Raw genomic sequence first — 22,593 nt, forward strand, 5'->3', positions numbered from 1 at the left:
AATTTATTATTGTTTTAATGCTATAAAATGTGATGTATTATTTTATAATAAATTATGATTAATAAAGTGGAAAAATCAGTTAGTACATATATCAATACTAATAATATACCATTTAAAACACACCCATAATCAGAGTTCATAAAACAGATTTACCAGTCAAAAATTTTCATTTTAAAATTTTTTTTACAAATGAGCAAGAGAAAAATATTTCAACCTTGAATTCATTTTTAACAATAAAAATGTATGCATTTATGAATTAATTAGACCAGAGAGTGAAGCGAATGAGGTATACAAGTGTAAAAATTTGAAGCACATTTTAATTTTCTAATATTGTTGTTTTCAATCATCATTGTAGTTCTTTCATGTATAACTATCATCAAGTAGTTGTAAAATAAATGTCAGTATTTTGTTTATCATTACCTCATATAAATTCTACAGCATGTTAAAGCTTCATTTACTAATAACAACACTTAACCGTTTGTTAAGAAGCATAAATTCTGTAAATCAGTATTAAAATAATATTCTAAACAAGTGGATTGGCAATGGAGTAATCTACTGATTCAGACAGGCATATTTTTCAAAATGATAACAGAACTAGACTTTGACTTTGGAAAACATTTCATTTATTTATGATTTATCAATTACATTAATTATTCTAGATGGTTGATTAACATTATAGGCATATAACATTATGAGTAACAAATATATATGGTCATGTACTAATCTTATATGACGTTAAGTATGTCATTTTTAAACTTAGACTCCCTTTGGATAGCCTGCTATTGTTTTAGTTAAAATTTGCCACAAGACTTTTTTTTTATGAAGAACTCGAGTCAGGTCTCAAAACTTGGAGAGAAAATACTCTGGATTCATGTGAATTGAATTGGTAATTACTCAGCATTTTGTTTTGGTCAGTGGTCACAGTAGAACCATATAGAATAGTTAATTTCTGGCTAGTTTTTTAACTCTCCAATACTCCTTCTTTCTTTCACTTGCAGCTTCCTTCTTTCTTCTGACTACTTTAGGCTAGTGAATTCTTTCTTCTCCTTCTGGATCCCTTTTGAATTCTAAGATTTTTTTCCTAAGCCCCCGTCTGTCTTTTAAAACCATCACATTTTTTTAACAAGTTTGGTTCAAACTTGTTAACATTTAGTTGTTGTTCCACCATTTCTATATCTTCTGCCAAGAGGGCAGGATCATCTGCAAAGACCAGACATTCAATGTTCAGATTGTTCCTCGCATATCCCAATCTGACTTACTTCAGGCCTTTGTCTTGGAAAGCTTTTCTCAATTCTTGGCATTTATTGATTAAAAATTAGATTTTTTTCAGCATCTAGAGAACTACTGGCTGAATTTATAATTTTGGTGATTTACAGGTAATACTTATTGAATATGACTTTTGCCATTGGCATTTTACCATATTTTATACCCCACTATTATCAGGATACTACTTCCTGAAAAATTGCAGGTATCCATTAAGTTGAGAGGGATGCAGTATATGGTACCATCTCACCTAGGATTATTATTATTTTTCTATCTTTGAAGTTTTAGGGGCATCGACGGCTACAGCCATTAGACCCTTCCACATAAAAAAAAAAAAGAAAAAGTAGAAAAAGTAGAAAAAGTATCTTTTCCTCCCCAAAAACAGAGCACAGGTGACATAATCAAGGAGTAGTCTTGTCAAAAGGAGTGTTTAAAGATAGACTTGTCAATGGTTGTTAAAACCCGAAAAAAACAACATAAGAAGGGTGTAAAGGCCCTTGTTTTTTAAAATCCTTCTAGTAATTTCTTACAAAATTTGGTCAAACTGTGAAAACAAAAATTCTCTGTGTAAAAATTAAACCACTCATTGTAAAGTCTATTAAACACAATATGACAAGGGTGTAAAAGGCCCTTGCCATTTAACATCACACAGAGCACTTATAATAAAACATCAAGAAATACATATCAAATCATAATAATAAAAGATTAAAAATAATGTCACACAAAAGTTAAAATATTCATCCATTGGTTAAAATTTGTCAAGGCATATGAAACGAGCTTCATCTTAATGCCTGTCGCCTAGGTTTTCCCTTAGACCATCCTTTTTTATTCCTCTTCTCCATCTTTCTGAAAGCCTTCATGTCAAATTCTGAAGTATTTGAGGCCTCTGAATCGATCCTTCAGTTCCCCTGGCAGAAATCGTGGAGGATCTCCTACTGCCAGCATCAGATGACACCAGTTGCTGTGGCATGGTGAGAAGTACATCACAGTCCAAACTGGATGCACTCACTGCTAGAACATGTTGGGCATCCAAAGTTCTCATCCTCTCTGTTAAAGACCTCTGAGATTTTGGGGGCTCCATTTTTGTTTTTTCTTAATTTTCTGTTTCTAAGATTTTAACTTAGAAAATGTTGTCACTTCCCTGTACAGGGATTTTAGTAATTTTGACTTTTTGTTCAGGCTTCTTGCTTGCATTCACTGTCTGTCTTCAATGATAATGTCTTCATTTCTCAAAGGAGATGAACTCTTTACCTTGACAGCTGGTGTTTTCTTCTCTCATTTTTAGCTACTCTCTCTGGTTGGGCAATTTCTAAGTTTGTTAACCACGATATGTTCAACCATATCTGCTAGCCCTGGAGACAGTTCTGCAATCATATCATTTGCATTGAAGGAAGCTGGGAGATAACACAGTTTGTGCATATGACATTGTTGTTGGCAATTTATTTTTTACAATTTTTTTCGCTTTTATGTAGCTCACCTTTTGAGTAGTCTTAATCTTTTGGATTGCTTATTATGGATTGCTTATTTTTATATTTTGGATTGCTCATCTTTATACATTGGACAATTTCTAGATCTTGATGAATGATTTCCCTGACATTTGATGCAGACAACCGTGCATGGGTCTGTGTTGGTTTGCTTGGTATTTCTCCTGTCACCACCCCATTCTGTCGTACTAAAACATAAGACCAAATCTCTCTGCCACAAATGGCTATTGAGCCCCGAACAGTTTAGTGACCAGTGTCCTAAATACCTCCTAGAGCTTACCTAACAGTGTGACCGGACTAAGTATGGTGTCATACACCACCGGCTTATGTGTCCCAACCGCTCACTTGTCAGATATTTACTAAAATGGGTAGACGCACCCTGTCAACTACTAAAAATATATATAACATCCATTAATTAAAGTTTACTTTGTCAAGACAGCAATTCGCTGCCACACCTAGGTTGCTGAATGCAAGCAAGCACCTGTCCACCATATTAAAGCACTTGGAGCCCTAATTGACTGGTGGTCAGCCATATATCTCAAGGTTAGCTTCCCACAGCAGTGCGTTAGGAGTCTTTCTCTTAAGTAAACTACTCATGTCGGTTGAACATAGCAACCGCATCAAGGAACTCCCACATGGTTTGAAAATGCAGCACATTGACTCACTGCTTGTGAGTAACCAATTTTCCCCTTGATCTCTATGTTCCAGGATGGCCTGGTCTCTGCCCCCCCCCCTCCAAAGAGCAGGGCAGTCAAACATCACTGGACTCCCTGCAGACACACAGCTCATCAGCTGCCAGGCAGAACCGAAACAGATATTGGTTAAAATTAACATGGTTGGTGAGCACCTGGGCACCCGTTAAAAACGGGTGCCGAAAAAAACGAAATCGAGGCATACCATCCTCCCATCCCAAATAAACTTGTACAGGGATCTCCCTTAGTCGTGGTGTCCCATTCCAGCTGCCATGCTTCCATTGCAAGGCACTGCAGCCTCTTCCGCAGGCGGAGGATGGGCAACTGAATGAAATTTAGATCCAGTGCATTGTGATCACCGTTCCGTTTCGGTACTGGTCCGGCCCGAAACCGCATACGAGCTACCTCAGCCTCACAGACCGATTCGCTATTTCCACATGGCTGCCCGAAATTTTACCACTAAATTGATTGGGAGAGCATTTTCCAATACGGTGGTAGCCTCGTAGGAGGTTGTTTTAAAAACACCAGTGCATACAATTAAGGTTCTGTGCTGGGCACTCCTTAAATTTTGAGATCATGGTTTCGAAGACACCTCGGTACACCATATACATTTGACTGCCATACAACCCATAGTCCTTCCGAGCAATCTTCCTAAGTTTGTGCATCATCGAAACGTCGTCCGCCGCAACTTGCCCAATGTGGTTGCTAAACAGAAACTTCTCATCAAACAAAACACCTAGGTACTTATGAACTTTCACTCAGCTGATTACACAGCCTTTGTACTTAATGGGGGTTAATTTGTCTGCACCCTTGAGAAGCATAAACTTCGTCTTGGGCACAGAAATCTTTTAATTTTGAATGTCCGTCCAGCTCTCTGCGGTCGACAAGGCCGCTTGCGCTCGATCTTTCATTTGAGGTCGGGAATTACCACGAACTAAAAGGAGACAGTCATCGGTGAAAGCCTGGGGCGTGACCCCTTCTGGGAATGTCAATCTCAGAAACCCGACAAATACCAGATTCCACAACAGGGGACCGAGAACAGAACGCTGTGCCCTTCTCCTGGTGACCGATTTTTCCACAGCTAGGTACGCATCTATAAACAGAGACATACGATTAGACAAATAGTCAAATACTACGGCCTGCAGGGCTACGGGAAAATTGCGGCGTTCCAACTCATAGAGGATAGAACTCCAACACAAGGAAGGAAATGCTGCCTCGATGTCTATAAAAATTGCCAAAACATATTTACAGTCGGCGCTTTCCACCTCGGCAAAAGCATTTAAGACGCAGTCCTTAGTGCCAACCCCTTTAGTGAAGCCATAGTGGCCTCGATTTAGAAAAGAGTTCACCTCAATGCTTTCCCACAGCCGTTCCACAACCAGCCTTTCAAGCAACTTGCCGATTACCGGCAAGAGGCTGATGGGCCGATAATTGCCTACCTCACTAGGATCCTTTCCTGCTTTTAAGAGCACCCTCACAAAAGTTACTTTCCAACAAGTCGGGAAGCAGACCCAGCTAAGGCACCCACTGAACAGCCTACCAAACGGCTCTCTTATGCCAGGCAGCAGATGGTAGAATATATCCGTGTCAAGTTGGTCAATCCCCGGTGCCTTTCTCAGTGCCATTCGAGAAACCACTCGGTCTATATCAACGGGATCCACAGCTCGTACGCCATAGAAGGGCGTAGCCCCCGCCCTAACGCCGACCTGTTTCACACTCCGGAGCATCTGGAAACAGAGTATTCAGGAAAGCCTGGTAAGTCACCACAGATGATAAAGTTTGGTCGCGACCACCAAACCCGCATCGAACACTGGACAGCACGTGCAGTGGCTTTGTCCGGTAACATGATTTTGCGAGCTGCCCGGGGATGCTTTCTAACTCGCGCATAGAGTCTTGCCAAAATTTGAGTTTGGCTTCCTTGGTAGCATGAAAACACTCATTACGGGCGCACCGGTAGATTCGCAGACCCTCAGCCTGCATGTCGTCAACGATAATCCTTGATACGGAGTGACACTGGTATCTTCTCCTAGCGGACCGAATTCTGCTGATCCAGGCCCCTTAGATTATAGCGTCCCGAAGCTGGAGCTCTTACACCGCCTCCGTAAACGACCTCATAGGTTATACGCCTATGATCACTCACACTGTCCTCGGGCCAGACAGTTCAACTACTTGTTTTCTAATCAGATCGCCCGTCCATAAGGTGACGTTGAAGTAACTTTCCCCCAGTTCGGTAGAGAAAGTCGGCGGTTGTTCTGCCTCGTTAAGCAAGTTGAGGTTCCTGGCTTCTACGAACTGTGCGAGACCAGCGCCTCTGGGGTCAGTGAATGGTGAACCCCAGGCGGAAGACGGCGTTAGCGTTCAAAGCAACCAGCACTCATGTGTCCAGGAGACCGTCCAGGGTCCATCTCAACTTCGCCAGCAAGTTGTCGATACGCCATCCAAGCTGGAAGTATCCCGACACTAGCCCGACACTAAGCGTAGAACTCGTGACTCTCACGATGGTGAATTACTCATCAGAAAACTGGAACATCCAGAAGACATCCAACGAGACCGAGCCGACCACGATCGCAGAGAGCAGCCGTCCTCCTCGAGAGTGAATAACATCAACTCCGTGGAAGCCGACCACCCTATCCCCGATCGTGTACGGCTTCTGGACGAAGAGGATCTCGAGATTATACTCTTCAAGGATCCTCATGGCTTCATTGGTGGCCGCCCGGGAATGATGCAGGTTTAACTGCCCCAGACCCAAGTGTTCTACATGGTGACGACCGTTCTCTACAGCAATTCATGGATCGCCATACGCCGTATTATTCACGATCTTCGCTCGGGCTATGTCGTGCTACTTGCATTGCTTGCCCCTGACCCAGTTTCCGGCATCAAAGCCTTTCACCAAGGCACAGGGAGCGCACTTCGCAAGCGCGATCTTATTAGGAGACTTAGCTGCTTTGTCTTTTTCATTGCTATTTTTGAGCTGGTAGTCGACTTTGTACCTTCCCAAGTTTCACAATCTTGCTGTTTGAGAACAGTTACAACGGTTTTGCACCCTTAATGTTAAGACGATTCATTTCCATTTCACAGAGATTCAGAGTATTTTGGCGAACAATTTGTTCGAGTACCCGCGTCATCGCGGCGAAAAAATGGGCCACGACTCTTGGTCGCAAGTCCCTGTTACGAGCAAAGGGGCCTTTACCCTTAGTCTTGCTCGCGCTCTTTTAGAGCGGGGGCTGTAATCTGTAACTGTGTGTTGATCTTTGATTTCACGCATTTGATCCAGTAGCGGCGAAGAGGTGCAAAGAGACAGGAGAATATAGAAGGTCTCCAGCTGCCCGTAGTTCGCTGTGGGTAGTCGTCATGTTTGTGATCTTGTGCCCAATATCTCTAAATAGAAGGAATACAGTGAGCATTTTGTTCGTATACTGTTAGGTCATGGAATCTCCGATCATGACAGATTTTAGGAAGGTAGGTAAGAAGCCTAGCCGTAGTAGGGGGCCGGAGCTTTTTCCTTCGACCGCCTCGAACACTGGTTTTGATAATGATGGTTCGGAAGTGTATATAGGGGTGACCACCCTGGAGGGTATGAACCCACACATTGAAGTATTTTCACAAGCCGGGGACAGCCCCGGTATGGGTTGGCCCAGTAATTTTATGTTGGAATTGGATGGCTTGGTTTTCTATCTAGCAAACCCCAAGCCTACCAATGCAGTTACCAAGAGGAGATTATTACCTCGTCTAGAATTCTTCCGAGCGGCTTTCACAGCTCTCGTTGAGGGTTTTGAAAATCTTGCCTCAAACCCTAAGGAAGTAACTGCAGTTCATAAATCGGCCCCCGCCCCACTGCAGCCAGGTAGAAATGTTGAGGTTGTTAGGGGCGGACGTGAAACCAACCAGTCCAAGAAACCTGAGTTGCGTTTGTCAGCAGAGCGGACGGCTCGACTGTGTCTAGCAGTCAGCTGAAGAAAGACGTCCAGGTTGCTTTTATTAGAGATCCCACGACGGTTAAGAGACTGAATGATAAAATAGGCCCGAAGAGAACGCGTAGGCCCCGCATTATAATCTATGATATTGACCGTAGCCTTACCGATGAGAATGTTTTGTCCCTCATTAGGGAGCAGAACACTGATTTGGATTAAGCCACCTACCGGCGGAACTGCAGGCTGGTCTTTAAAACGGGTAGGCGTGATACCCAGAAATATCACGGAGTCTTTGAAGTGGATACTGGTCTCTTTCAAAAACTTACGTCTGCAAGAAGACTGTTTATTGATTTAGGGTCCTGCCGAGTAAAAGAGTGCCTGGAGATCCAAAGATGTTTCAAGTGCTGTAGATATGCTCATAGGGCTAAATTTTGTAAGTTTGCCTTGGTGTATGCCCATTGTGGTGAGGAGGGCCACCAGCGTGTGATGATTGTTCGCGTAGGTCCGAGGCTGTGGCCTGTGCTATCTGTAAGAGATTGCACAAGAATCATGAGCACCCATTTGTTGTTAGTAAGGAATGTGGCTGTTATGTAAGGGCCGTTGTGCTGTACTTTAATTCCTTAGACGGTTAGGTTCGGTCAACTAAATGCTCAGGGTGCTTATGTAGTCCAGGTTGAGTTAGGTGAGGTTGTAGAGAGGCGGAGTCTCGGTGTTGTCCTTCTGTATGTAATTAGGGGTGATCTGCCGGGCTTTCACAGCTAGAAAAGATTTTGTGTAGGGCATAGCAATTGTGCAGGAACTCGCTAGATATCGTCTTTATACGGCAGGTTTCTGACGCGCATCATGTTGTGGTCAGACTTGTCATTCGCGGACAACAGAACCTTACAGTTGTTAGTTCATATTTCCAATACAGGGATCCCGCTAAGGAATATTTGGCAAGATGGGTTAGGATCCATCGAATTGTAGGTAATGATCCAATCCTTATTGGTGCCGATGTTAATGCGAAGTCGCTTTTCTGGCACAGTGGGATCACTGATTAAGACGGTGCCTTAATTGATAGTTTCATCGCGCAGCATAATTTTAGGTCTTTAATGTTGCAGACCAGTTGGCCACTTACGTCGGTATGGTTAATGGACGAAGGACCTTTTCCGGTACAAATATAGACATCACCGTTGCTAGGGACATCCCTGGCAGGATCCTTGACTGGTCTGTGGTCGACGACTGTTCTAGCGATCATCTGCTGATACTTTTTGAAATAGCGGATGAGCTGCGCCATGGCCACTTTCTTGTTTATCGCGGGGGGGGGGGGGGGGCGCTTCCTGCATAGGAAGGCGTACCGGCCGAAAATTAGATGTTCTGGCATAAAATTTCACTTCTGTGATGGTGGCGGTGGCTGAAGCCGCCATTCCTAGAGGCACTGGCCGGGAACGTATATCTGGTTGGTGGTCTCGGAATCTGACAGCAATGAAGCAGTCTGTAAATCGACTCAGAAGGGCTGCGCAACGAGAGGGTGATCCCGATCAGCGTGCGACCCTAACTGCGGATTATCGCAGAAGGAAGGCTAGGTATTTTCATCCTCCAAACGCAATTCCTGGCGTTCCTTCGTTCAGGACCAAGGGAATAGAGACCCTTGGGGCGTTGTGTATAGAGCCCTTGGACATAAGCGCAAGAAAGATGTCCTCTTGTCAGCTTTGTTGACCCGCGAGGGTGTGGTAATTGATAAGGACCAAGTTCTTAATATTTTGCTGAATGATTTGCTCCCGGATGAATCTATGGTGGGTGAGGTTTCATACCACCGGCGTGTCAGGAGGGAAGTCGCGATCTTCGAGACCGGCTTACAATCTTCTGAGATCACTTTGAGGCGGAGGTGCGTCAGGTGTTCTGTAGTATGGCACTACACAAGGTCCCCAGATATAATTGTATCCCAGTGGAGCTCCTCGTCCGTGTTCTTCCAGTAGTCCTTGGTCCTCTAACTAGAATATATAATAGGTTGGTCTTCCCCGGCCACTTCCCGGCGTGTTGGAAGCGTGGAGACTTGGTGTTGTTATTCAAAGGTGGCGACAAAGATAGTTAGTTCTTCTTACCGTCCACTAACGCTCTTGCCTGCGATTGGCAAAGTTTTTGAGAAGGTCCTATATTTGCGTATTAAGGTTAGATTGGTCACTGATCTTTTGCTAATGGACAACCAGTATGGTTTCCGAACGGGCAAGAACACTGAGGATGCAGTAATAAAGGTGATGGATATAGCTTCCTCTAGTCCATGTAAATATGTATTATGGATTTTTCTGGACATTATAATATAATATGAATTTTCGGAGCATTTAATACCTTATGGTGGCCCTCTGCCCTGTTTCAGATGCAGAAGCATAAGTGTTCACGAAATGAATTAGAAGTGCTTTCAAGTTATTTCAGCCATCGGACCGTTTCCTGCGTGATGGCAGCTCGGAGGTTTGTAAGACCTTAAGTAAAGGATGCCTTCAGGGCAGTGTTCTGACTTCCATTTTTTGGATCATAGAATTCGATTTCATGTTGCGGTTAAGGTTGACATGTGGTTGTCGTGTCGTCGCTTATGTTGACGACGCGCTGCTATTGATTGAAGGGGATTCGCATAACGAGGTAAATTTTCGAGCTGCCCATGTTTGTGAGAGACTCCGACTGTGGAGTCTCCAACGTAAGATGATTTTTAGCCCAGAGAAACCCACAATAATGTTGCTTAAGAACCGATTGGCTGCTTCCGACGAATCAGGTTGCGGATAGCTGGTCTCCCCATTCGGTAGGTTACGGCTCAAAAATACCTGGATGTTATCCTTGATGAACGTTTTCGGTTCAAGGAATAACTATAGTATGGGGCAGAAAAGGCTGCTGATGCTTTATATGGAATACGTAGAGTCATTCATACCGATTGGGGGTTGAATTACCGTACCATAACAAAATCTTTTTAAAGATGTGACATCTTTTTAAAGATGTCACTGACATCTTTTTAAAGATGTCAGTGAAGCTATTATGCTGTATACTGTATGTCTGGGCTCGGCTTATACTGTATAAGCCGCTTATGGCTCGGAACGGAGGGGGTGTGTGGCGACTGGTAACGTCACAAGTTGGGTGTCTTTCCCTACTGGGTTGGAATGCCCTGTGTCCAGCAATGGCGCAATGACCACACATCTCCGACTGTGCTCTACAGCGGAGACAGGTATGACCAAAGTCCTGATTTTTGAAGCAGCGGGGTACGTTTATATGGTCGGCAACCCTGCAAGAGGTCCACTCAAGGAACAGCCGACGACCGGCCACCAAGACCTGCCAGATCTTTGGCAAGGTCTCAATTATCCAGTGGCTCTTTGGGGCCTCTTTCCGCCCCAACTGTCGGATCATCCTGGTCCTTTTGAGAAAGTCCTCGACAGCCGTACCAAACACAGGATTTTGGCTGCTTCGATGGTCAAAAAAGGACATCGGTGAGGAATTCTTTTCGTACAGAAGTGTACATAGCATGTTTTCTCTGATGAAAATTTGAATCATTATTCCTCGCAACTTCGTTGAGGTCATTTATCGTACTTTGCAATTTGTACTTCACCATAGCTGTAGTGTTGCTGGCATACACAATTTCCAGATCGTACATAGACACTTTTGCTGATTTCTGCTGGAATGTATAATATCAATTTATAGATGGCGATCGTGAACACGGTGAGCCTTGGCGTACGCCATTTTCCAATCATTTTTCTGATGAGTATTCATTGTTAACACGTACTTGGAAAGTACGGTCATTCATACAGTTGCTGAGTAATACTGGCAGATTGCCGCGAATGCCCCATTCATGTAATTGAAGCATTGTTCCATAACGCCTGGTCATATCGAATGCCTTCTGCAGGTCAAAGAAGACTCCGACACGATGTTTTCTTGTGATGAAGCTGTTATATAGATATTCTGTAAATGATCCATTGTCAGTAGTTAAGTGGTATTGCCGGAAACCTGCTTGATGTAAGGATAAAAGATTTTAATTTTCTAAAATCCAAACGAGTCGAATATTTATCATTATTTCAAACATTTTTCTCGTAGCTCACTCAAAGAAATAGAACGGTAACTATTGGGATCTGTTAGATTTTTATCTTTGTTTGGAAATGAAACAATACATGCTTTTTTCCACTGCTGAGGGTACATTCCATCCAGTCATCTGATTATATAGTTTTAACAACCTACATTTTGCCGTGGTATTCAGCTGCCTGATCATGACATAATAGATTTCATGGGGACCAGCAGCTGTGTTGCCGGCTTTCTCCAACGCTTTCACAAGCTCTTCTATTTTGGAAGGTACAGTGTACGAATGATTCATTTCAGTTCTGAAATTTAGGAGACCCTCGAGTTTTGTTTTTTGTGTTCTGAAATATTCATCATTCTTAGCCATTTTGCTGGCTTCTTCGATTGGCTAGTATTTCTGCAATTTCGTTTGGAGTATCTCTAACTTCATTTTCATATTGAAGGCAAGTTATGGGAGCAAAGTTTGTACGCCCACAAATAGCCTTAATTTTTTTCCAAACGTCTGATATAGTCGTATTTTTGTTAATGAATGACACGTATTGCTGCCAGGATCGTTTTTTAGCATCTATCATAAGTCTTTTTGCATAGCTCTGTATTTTTTAAAAGCAATTAAATTTTCTAATGTTGGACGTTTCTTAAAAGTATTATATGCGGTTTTGTTTCTTTTAATAGCTTCACTTATTTCATCGTTCCACCACGGGCTGCTTCTTGAGTTTCCCAGATGTTCTGGGAATATATCTTAGTGCCGAGTAAAGTATGGCGTTCGTTATCACATTGACATGGCTTCGATAACTCCAGTTGTTTCAGGGAGTATCGTACTAGCTGAGAAGCTCGTCCAGTCTACCTTATCAAACATCCATCTTTTAGAGATGGGATATATCTTTCTTGTAACGTCAGTTACAATTTGCAGCGGAAAATGATCACTTCTATGCCGATCTTCTAAAACTTGAAAAGAGTACCTCAGTGCTATTGATACACTTATAAGTTCTAAATTTATATAGGATGTCGATTCATCTCTGGCATTGAAAAAAGTTCCTGAATCATCATTTAAGATAATGAACTCAGAATTTAATAGGAATTTTTCCAATTCTCTTCCACGGGGATCTACTCGATCCGAGCCCCAAAGAGAATTGTGAGTATTCTCACAATACAATTTTTGAGAATTTGTGAGTATTGGTACCACCAATAGTATGGGTGGGGGAAGCTGAGCAATTAATCGTGTTATATCACCCTCCTTCCAATCAAAATTCGGTAAGTATATGCTGCAAGTAGTGATCTTCAGCGGATGCCTCATTCTGATTGTGATCGCTTGCAGATTTGTGTTTATTTCAACTGCTTTGGTGGTAGCTCTAGTCGATGTAAATACAGCTACACCACCTCTAACTCATATTTGGCAGTTGATCTCGCCGAAATGTATTGTATCTTTTTAGTTGAAAGTTTTCATTTCGGCAGAAATGTGTTTCTTGCAGGCATATAAAAATTGGGTCTACATCATGTACCAAGCGTTGGAGTTCATGGATGATTAACAAACATCACTGATGTTCTATTGAAACTTCGACTCTTTAACTTTTTAATTAATCTCTAGGTTTGCCTTTCGGCCATCTTTTCTTCCTCTTATTTTCCATTTTTCGAACAGCTTCGAGTTCGATAAGTATGTCATCGCCGGTGTAGCTCCCGGCCTCCGAATCGGAGACTATTAAAGCCGTTGACGATGACGGTTATGGATCAACGTTAAATTAAAGCGCCGATTGAGAGGCGGGAACCTGGTAGACCCCCGCAACAGAAGCCGCGCCAGTCACTGCCTCAGGCAGGAGGAAAACAGGCCCCTTGAGTAGTTTTTATGGCCTCTATGGTTTGGAGACCATCTCAGTGATAGGAGGCTTGGAATCCTCCATGGAAGACTCCGAAGCAATGACTTTCCTCGTACCGCCATCTGTCAGATTGTGCAGAGGAACTTGATTCTCTGTTTTAATATCTGTCCTCATCTGATCAAGAGCACTTTTGTTCTTAGTCGACGTATTATCAGGAGGCTGTATCTTTGTCAATGGCTTTGTAATTTCTTTACGAGTGAGAGACCTTTGTTGTCTATTATTCAGACAACAAACATATTCTGGCTAATATGATATCTGCTAAGATATCATATTAGCCAGATCGGGTGCAAGTTTGCTAAGAAGCTGATTTGCATCGACAGCAATTGTAGCAGGAGCAGGAACAGCAGCCACAGCCTACGCATAAGTTGTTGTTGCTCTAGGTTTGCGGGCGCTTACAATCTTCTTCGCCTCGAAGTAGCTGACCTTCTGCAGAGTTTTGACTTCCAGTACAACTACCTCGTCTTTGTAAACAGGACAGTTACTTGATCAACATAAGAGATGTCCTTTAAAGTTTACGCAGGAAGGAGGATCCTTACATGGATTTCCTTCGTGAATTTCTTCACCACACATGCATATTTGTGGCCTTTCACAAAAAAGCAGCAGTGTGTCCAAAACGTTGACACTTGAAGCACCTCATTTTTTTTCAGTTTGCACAACCTCATTGGTTGTGGTACAAAACCCCGTACATCCAATCGGTGTATTCTTGCACGTACTTTCTCCGGCAGGGTGGTCTATTAAAGGTGAGGACATGAGAGGTAGGACTTCGCCATTTCTTCTCATGTTCAACCTACGGTACTCTATCACTCCTTATGGTGTCAATTCCTTAACTATTTACTGCTCTGTGCAAGTCAGCATATCCCGTCAGATCACAACACCCTTCAGATATTGACAATGCTGCGTGGATCAACATGTACAGAAAATTCACCAATTTAAGTCCTAGGATCTTCTGCGACTGTGTATCATTTGTTGCCTCTACGTGAATTCTATTGTGAGTTTTTTTTAATTTTCTTAACTAAGCCTCAGCGCATGTACTTATTTCTCAAGCAGTAAGAAAAGGACTTACTCTCGAAAAATTGCCATCATCTCTCGTAATGACTAGATACTTTGGCTTAGGTACATTGCTCTTAAATAGAGCTTTCTGCAAACTCTTCGCCCAATTTTCTACCCTTCTTCACTCAAAATGTTTTCTCAGTTTCGCTTCAGGCGAATCGGCTGGTTCAAGACGAGGATGTTTATGTAAATCCTCTGTCACGTTTTTTGTTCAGTTTGCATGATATTTCGATCCCTTCTGTAGCAAGGTTAGCCACCAGGGTACACTCCTATTCCAGGGCTAACAACCCTGCAGATCTGGTCCGGTATTCCGGTGGAACCGGCATTGTCCTTGCAGAGGACGGATGCGCAATCTCTGCACTGACTCCAGACCCCTACACAATGAAATTTTCAGGGCTCCCATCCTCCGACATACATGGGCACCTCAGCTACATGCTTACCATCGCGGAGGGCATGTGTACAGCGGAAGGGCTTCCATTACACCTGCAATCAGTTTGACCCAGGACGCCACATTGCCAGCACTAAAGACGGTGTGAATCCATTTCCTTAATAATTTTAATTTTCATACCTTCAAGTGGCCGAAAAATCCAGTCCTTATAGAACGTCCTGTAGGTGGAATCAGGCCGAAGAAAATTCCATCACCGAGGAAAACATTTGGAACCTCGTTAGCCACATTATGAATAGTATTTATGTACAGCTGTTGCCATACTGGATGTGGAATGTAGATGTTATGTTCCGGATGTGGGGATTATCTACCTCAGGGCATCATTATTATTTTTATTTTTTATTTTTAAACTTAAAAAAGTTATTACTTTTTAAAATTATTATTATAATATTCATAATTTATTTGATAATCATAATTATTACCATATTTTTTCTCTTTCTTTATAATATAAAAATTTAAGTTAACATTACCTTGTACTGTAACACTGTATAATTATAAAAAAATCTCAGTTATAATTTTTTATTTTAAGTTTACAATTTTTTTATACCTAGACATTGTTTTAAGTAAAGTGTAATTAGTGTAGTTGTGCATAATTTGCAGTCTTCCCATTGGATTAATTTAGTAACTAGCTGTCATAACCTGAAAAAAGGTGAAACTCTATATTCTTCTCACATAATATACGGAACAAGTCTTGCTGGAGCTGAAATGAAATGGAGCAGACCACAGTTTGCACGTGGGAACGAACAATTATATCCAGGGTTTAATCCAAGTCATTATTATAAAAAGGTAAGAACATAAAAAATAGTTATCATTGACTGTCCCTATTAATAATGAAATTAAAGCTCCTTCACATGTTATTCACTGATTCTATTCTACATAATCACAAAATAAAAATCGCTATAGCACTTACTAAGAATGAGCCAGAACATAGAGTTAATTGAGATACTATTAATATACAATAATAATGAATGATAGTTCAAAATTCACCAACTGTGATATAAATACCTACAAATTCCTACAAATAAAAGACCAAAAAATTCTGCAACAATACAAAAATCATCATTTTGACATGCATGTTCATATTTGTTCATTATGAAGTAAACAAACACACGTAACACAGTGTAATAGATACATAAATACAGTTAAATAAGACATATTACATTATATGTATGCTCTTTGCAGTAATAGTTTTATTTCAATGATTGAGATATTAAACATCTATTTTTATTTTTATTCATTGTAATAAAATGGATACATTTTGAAGAGGAAGAGTTCTCTGTGAACTCTAATGAATATGTAATTATATGTATTAGACTATTAGAATCTCTTATATCCAAATAAAACCATTATCATTGTACAATGTGACTACCTAAGCCATCTGTTGCTAACCTGCGGCATGCGTGCTACCTGGGACACACGGTCACGGTGAGTGGTATGCAGAGGATATAGAAATAAAACATTTTTGGAATATCAAATTTGGACAAGAAAATAAAATCTATCATAATTTGTAAACATAACTGAGATAATAATTAATATTCTACATCTACTCTACAATAATTACTTTTTTTCAATAGAATACACGAGTATTCAGACTACATTTAATATAAACAGTCTTTAGTTGCGACTGATTGTAAAGTTAACACTTATGAGTCGCTGGTATTTATAATTTTTATTTCCTTTGAATTATATTTAAGTTGGTTTATAATGGTGCCAGGCAGTCTGGAACAGACTAGCTGGAGTAGAAAACCTCATGCCAGAAGCATTAAGAAATATAATTCAAGAAGAGATGGGTAGGGTCTTAACTCGAAATGTAAGAAAATGCAGAGTGTATTGGTGGCCACCAGAAATAGCCAATCTAAGGCAACTTCTCCAGTCTCATAGGAGGAAAAAACAGAGATTCAGGTGTACTGAAGGTGAGGCTTATGAGGAAGTGGCCTTAAGGTATGTTGAAAACAGAAGACTACTCAACAAAGAAATAAGAAAATCGAAACGAGAACACTGGAAGTGATTGTGCCAAGAATTAGACGATGACCAATGGGGTCAAGCTGACAGGATAGTCACCAAGCACTTTGGCAGGAAATTACCAACCCTGTCAAAGGTACAAGTAGAAACACAAATATCAATGTTGTTCCTGTATGCTGAGGAAGTGATGGACGAAGCGATTGAATGCGAGGTCAGAAGACTCACCCTAGAGGAAGTAACAGAGACAGTGGCACAATTAAGCGATAAGAGAAGTCTGGGACCTGATGGCATCCCAGTAACTCTATTGAAAGGACTTGTTAAAAAAGCACCTTGGGAGAAGGTCGACGTGACCAGTTATGGTATTAAAAACAAAGAATTCCCAGGGTGCTGGAAAGAGACGAGGGTGGCGTTTTTGCCAAAGTCCAGTCGAGAGACTGACAATATAGAATTCCGCCCATTGAACTTGATATAAACAATGGGGAAGTTAGTGAAAAAGATGCTGGTGATTCGACTAGTTGGCGAGGTGAAAAGTGGTACGGGGATAAGACATAATGAGTTTCGTTTTTGGAAGGCTAGATCATCGGTCCAGGCTATTGCCAGAGTTACGGACTGTGCAAGAGAAGTTAGATCAGGGACCTGGCCGACCAGGGAAATTCCCCTCCTTATCTCTTTCGACGTAAGGAACGCGTTCGGGTCAATACCATGGAGGGTTATAATGACTGCTCTGGCTGAGAAAGGAATAAGTCCGTACCTGCGTAGGCAAATCAAAAAATACTTATCCGACAGATGTTGCGCTGTGGATGCGCAAGAAGAACAGGTTAGATTTCGCATATTCGAAGGAGTACCACAGGGCTATTATGGATTCTAGCCTACGACGGGTTCTGGGAATTTGACTGCCAGAAGAGGTAGAGGCCATTGCCTATGCGGATGATATAGCGATCTTGGTGAGAGAAAGATAGAAAGACAAGATAGAGGTAATCAATCGTTAGCAATGATCAATAACTGGATGAGGACAAAAGGGTTGATTCTGGCACCCACGAAGTGCAGGTACATTCTAATGATAGGCAAATGACAAATTCGACCGATAAATTTAGTAGTTGGTAACCAATTCATGAGACAAGCTCCCTAAGATATCTAGGAGTGTTACTGGATAAGAACGGTAAATTTACTAACCATATCATTAACTGTTGCAATAAGGCATGGTTAAAGCACTGAAAGCCTAACTAATGTAGCAAGGGTGTCGAAGAGGAAGTTGGTATTCTCAACAATAACATTGTCAATCTTATATGCAGCACCGGTGTGGAGGACATCCTTACGTATAAAAAGGAATTTGACTAGAGTTAACAGCGTACACAAGAGATCCCTATTAGGAGTAGTTTCCGCCTACCGCACGGTATCGTACGAGGCCCTCTGTGTCCTCGCTTCAGTTCCGTCAGTCGACCTCCAAGTGAGAGAAAGGCAGGATATAGCTCATGGCTAGAGCAAGAGAGACGCTAGAGAACGTATGGTGACCGAATGGAAGAACAGGTGGCGTGCAAGAGGGGTGGCACAATGGACCAAGCGAAGTATACATGACTTAGACGCGTGGAACGGTAGAAAGTTTGGTGAAGTAAACTTCTACATAGTGCAAATATTAACGGGGCCTGGTAATTTTCAAGATTACCTGCACAAAATAGGCAGATTTGCGTCACCGTCATGTATGTTTTGCGAAGACGAGGATTCTGTTGAACATACAGTCTTCAAATGCCGAAAGTGGGACATACAACGGAATAGGGCGGGTGCCGCACAGTGCACATCAGATACCCTTGTGAACTACATGTTACAAAGCCAGGAATATTGAGAGTCAACACATATGCCACGGATGTGATCAGGAGTAAAGATCAAGAGGAGCGGCGCCGGAGCTATTAGCATTGGAACGGGAGGACAACCCCAGAGGTGGAGGGCTGGGATGGCCAGGTGTGCCAGTGTCAATGATCCTCTGGGGACTCCAGGGGATGGTAGACACAGTAAAAGAAGACAGACTCGGCGCTGTGTTTGGGCAGAAATGCCCGGACACGGCGTCAAGAAAGGGGACAATAAAGACTCCTGAAAAGAGCTGACCGGCGAGCCGACCTACCATGTCGGACGTACAGCCGGTAGGTGGGAAGGCTCGTTAGAGTAACTAGACACTCCTCCAGGTGGAGTTATACCCATCAGTCCGGACCGACCTGGAGGAGTAGAGGAAAAGTAAAAAAAGGCATGTCTGGAAGACGGCGCCAGTGTTATGGATGGCCGATAGCTTTGAGAACTCGCAATTTTCTTGAGTAACCTGCACAGTAATCGGATGAAGTCGATCTCGGATCAGTTTTACGTGAATTTTACTTTTATTTTCGTGCGTGCTGTTTAATATTTTCTCATAATATGTCTTTAAGTAAGCATCTACTTGAAAACGAAAATGTGAAGAAGGTAAATTTCAAATTTGAATTTGCAAATTCAATAATTTGTGTGAGGAACCTTTTTTGCTTACTAATCAAAATACGTCGAAACCATTTTTTTTATGTGGTGTTATTGTAGCAGTGCCCAAAAAATTTAACTTGGAGCGACATTTCAATAAAACGTATTCTCTCGGTTCATTTTTGAGTTCGGAATTCGTTAACAAAAAAAAAAAAGAAAAAAAATCCTTAATAAGCCAACAAATGCTTTTAAAAAAAAAATAACTAAAGTCAATGGTCAAAGCTTCTTACGAAATTTCTTTACTTTTAGCGCGAAAAAACTTAACTCTGACGGGAAAGAAATTATCAAAACTAGTCTGTAAATCTTTTTTTATTAATGTAAATTAATGTAAAACTTGTTTAAACTTCTTTGAAAAAAACGAGCGACAAATAGAACGTGCTTGCACGCTAATCGTAGACGGGGAAGTGCAGTCGCTCGACAATAAAGCCGAATTCGTAACTTTAAATTGGCGGAGTGCGAAAAAATCGTTCTATCTCCGCAAATTTTGGATGGATCGAGACCATTATTTTTTGGTCTAAAACTTTTCACCATTTGAAAGTACAAATCTTGAAGAATAGATTTCAGTTGAAATGGACACGAAAACTTTCTTAAAAGCCAAAATAATTACAGTTGCCTGAAGAGGCTATTTATAAACAAATTACAATATATCAGCAAAACACTTTTAAAACAATAAAAACAGTAAAGAAGTTATTTTTGCAATAAATATTGGTTTTGCAAAAAACGGCCATTTTTAACGTTCTTTCGGCTTTTTGCAGTAACTAATTAACGAAATTCAACGTTTAAGAGCTTAAATTATAGGTACTGCAAATGCCTACGACTTTTATTCGGAACCTTTTCACCTAGGAAGTTTACCTTGGCCTAAAAGATTGAAAAATCGATTTTCACCGCCTTTGAACAGCCGCCATTTTGTCCAGTTAGCGAAAATGTTGTCCAGTCGCATATAAAGAACTTATACTTACCTTAATCTACAACCCATGTACTTTCTTAAACTCTACTAATTCTCTTCAAAAATCGACCTTTTTTCCTCCATTGACTAGACTATTAGGGAGGCACTTTGCGATAAAGATATGAATTTATCAAACATTCTTGATGGTAGTTTGGTATATAAACAGAATTCGATCACGCGCGCTTAATCACCCAGAATTTCGTTGCTTGTTTTCCGAAGAAATGGAAGAAGACAGTGAATTAATCCTGTATTGTAATGTACGCTGTTTCTCAACAGACAAGCCACCTGACAGATTTTGGAACCTTCATGAAAGCGTCTTACATTTTTTGGAAGAAAAAGGGGAACTTGCTTCTAAAAAATGAAGATTGCTTGTGGCATCTGACGTTTCTTACAAATATTTTGGAACATTTTAACAATTTAAATGTAAAACTGCAAGGTAAAAATTGCTTGTTTGGATGTTATTTAGTTCTGCATCTTGTTTTATAGTTAAACTTTCTCTCTTTTTTAAACGATTTTTATAGAAAAAAACTGATACGTTTCAAACGAATGATAGAGGAGTTAGCGATCAAATTTGACAACCTTCCTAATTATGATAGATATGAAAATTTAATTCCTAAATTAAAAGTCATTTGCAACAAGATTAATGATTTCCAAAAGAACAATAATAATGTTGAACTTTTTACGAAATCCTTTTCTATTGCTATTGAAGACTTGCGCCACTATCCTTCTAAAATCAAAAAAAAAAAAATAATTGATCATCATCAAGACCATAATGTTCTAAAAAATAAATTTAAGGAAGTACTTTCAGTCCCAGGTAGTGAAAATTTTATTGAGTTTTGGAAATTTCTCTCAATTACTGATTTCTCAAATTTGTGCGAGTTTGCTCTGAAATGGTGTAGGTTTGGCTCCACACATGTTTGTGAACAGTTATGCACAGTTATGAATATGACAAAAAATAAATTCCGATCAAAGCTAACCGATTCTCATTTAAAAAAACTTTTTATTGTTGGCTTCTTCAAAAATCATCCCAGATATAGATGAAGTTGTAAAGACCTTGTAAATTCAAAAACCTCATTAGAGATAGTTTCCTTTCTCTTGAAATAGTCTGCTCCTTAAAAAACAATTTTGTAAAAATGTTAATTTTTTGTAGAAAGTTATTTCTAAATAATTTTCATTATTAGTTTTACTGTAATTTACGTTTGCAATAAATGTGCATGTTTGAATTAATTTTTGCAATTTATAATTATATTTCGTAATACAGTAGCAATATTAATATTCAACTGTCAATAATTCATTATACATACATATTTTTATTAATATTACACTAGTATCATAAATTTGTACAGTACCTAATTAAATTAAAAAATATCTAATATGAAATATATTAATTGTGTATCCGTAACCATCTGAGTAAAAGTTATTTTGAACAGAAAAGTTTTTCGTTAAATTTTTTTCATTTTTGTTGCTGTCTGATGTGATACTTAGAGTAAAATTTAAAAATAAAAAAAAAATTATCATGTAAGACGTAAGTGAAGTCATAAGCTTAAAGATAAAGGTGGAAAGAACTTGGTCATGAAAGTGGCACTCCTAATATAAAACGTTCAAGAGTGGCACCTTATAGAAAAGGGTTGGCCACAGATGACCAAAACCTTGTGTTAATGTGTTGCGCATTAACACATTAGAAATTAATTAATTTTTCATCAGTGTATTAACCCTCCTTGATGAATTTTTTTTGTTATTTTTAACCGACTTAAATGTAATGGTTATCAACATTAATATATATGTCTTGGAATAGAAAAACGTTTGAAAAACCCGAAAAACATGACCACCCCCCACTAGTACGTGTGAACTCGGGAGACAAAAAAATACTGGATTTATATCGTCAGTGTTGAATACTCACTTGCGTGCGGTTGAGCGTATGCATGAACGTCATACTTGTACATGCTGGTGATTTATGTTAACAAATTTTCTAGTATTTAAATTACATAAAAATAATTAATTTCTTCGTTTTATAAAAAAAGGAATACCCATGTTTGTAGATTTTACTTAAAAAATGTCTGTGTTAAATTTACCTGAAATAAAAACTCCATTTATTCCGTAACAAACAATTTATTTAGAATTTTTTAATCTATTTTTCTATCAGTTAGATTAATTTACAGTTTATTTTGATCTGATTTCATCTATCATCTGACTTGTTTATGACCGCAAAATTAGTTTTACATAAATTCCTGTGAACGTTTTAGAACAAATAGGACAAACAAGTAAAGTAACTGTATTATTTATGTTTTAAATACGTGATGACATAAATAATTGTATATTTTAACTTTTTATTTAAAAGAATAATAATAAAATTAAAGATATTTGTCTTAATGTGCATTTTATTACAAAGAATATAAATAATTGCCAAAAATTATCAATTTAAAATGGAAATAATAGTATCAATATAT

General features: G+C 40.1%; 1 protein-coding gene across 2 annotated transcripts in view; it reads left to right on the plus strand.

Moving 5' to 3' along the window:
• Window positions 1-22,593, plus strand: part of LOC142318252 (salivary endonuclease-like) — a 77,406-nt gene that overhangs the window by 39,928 nt on the left and 14,885 nt on the right. For both annotated transcript variants that reach the window (XM_075354817.1, XM_075354818.1), the window contains one exon: window positions 15,346-15,531. In XM_075354817.1, the coding sequence (XP_075210932.1) occupies window positions 15,346-15,531 (186 nt within the window). The remainder of the gene's footprint in view (window positions 1-15,345; window positions 15,532-22,593) is intronic.

The sequence above is a fragment of the Lycorma delicatula genome, chromosome 1 (assembly GCF_047948215.1).
Source record: "Lycorma delicatula isolate Av1 chromosome 1, ASM4794821v1, whole genome shotgun sequence".
Taxonomy (NCBI): domain Eukaryota; kingdom Metazoa; phylum Arthropoda; class Insecta; order Hemiptera; family Fulgoridae; genus Lycorma; species Lycorma delicatula.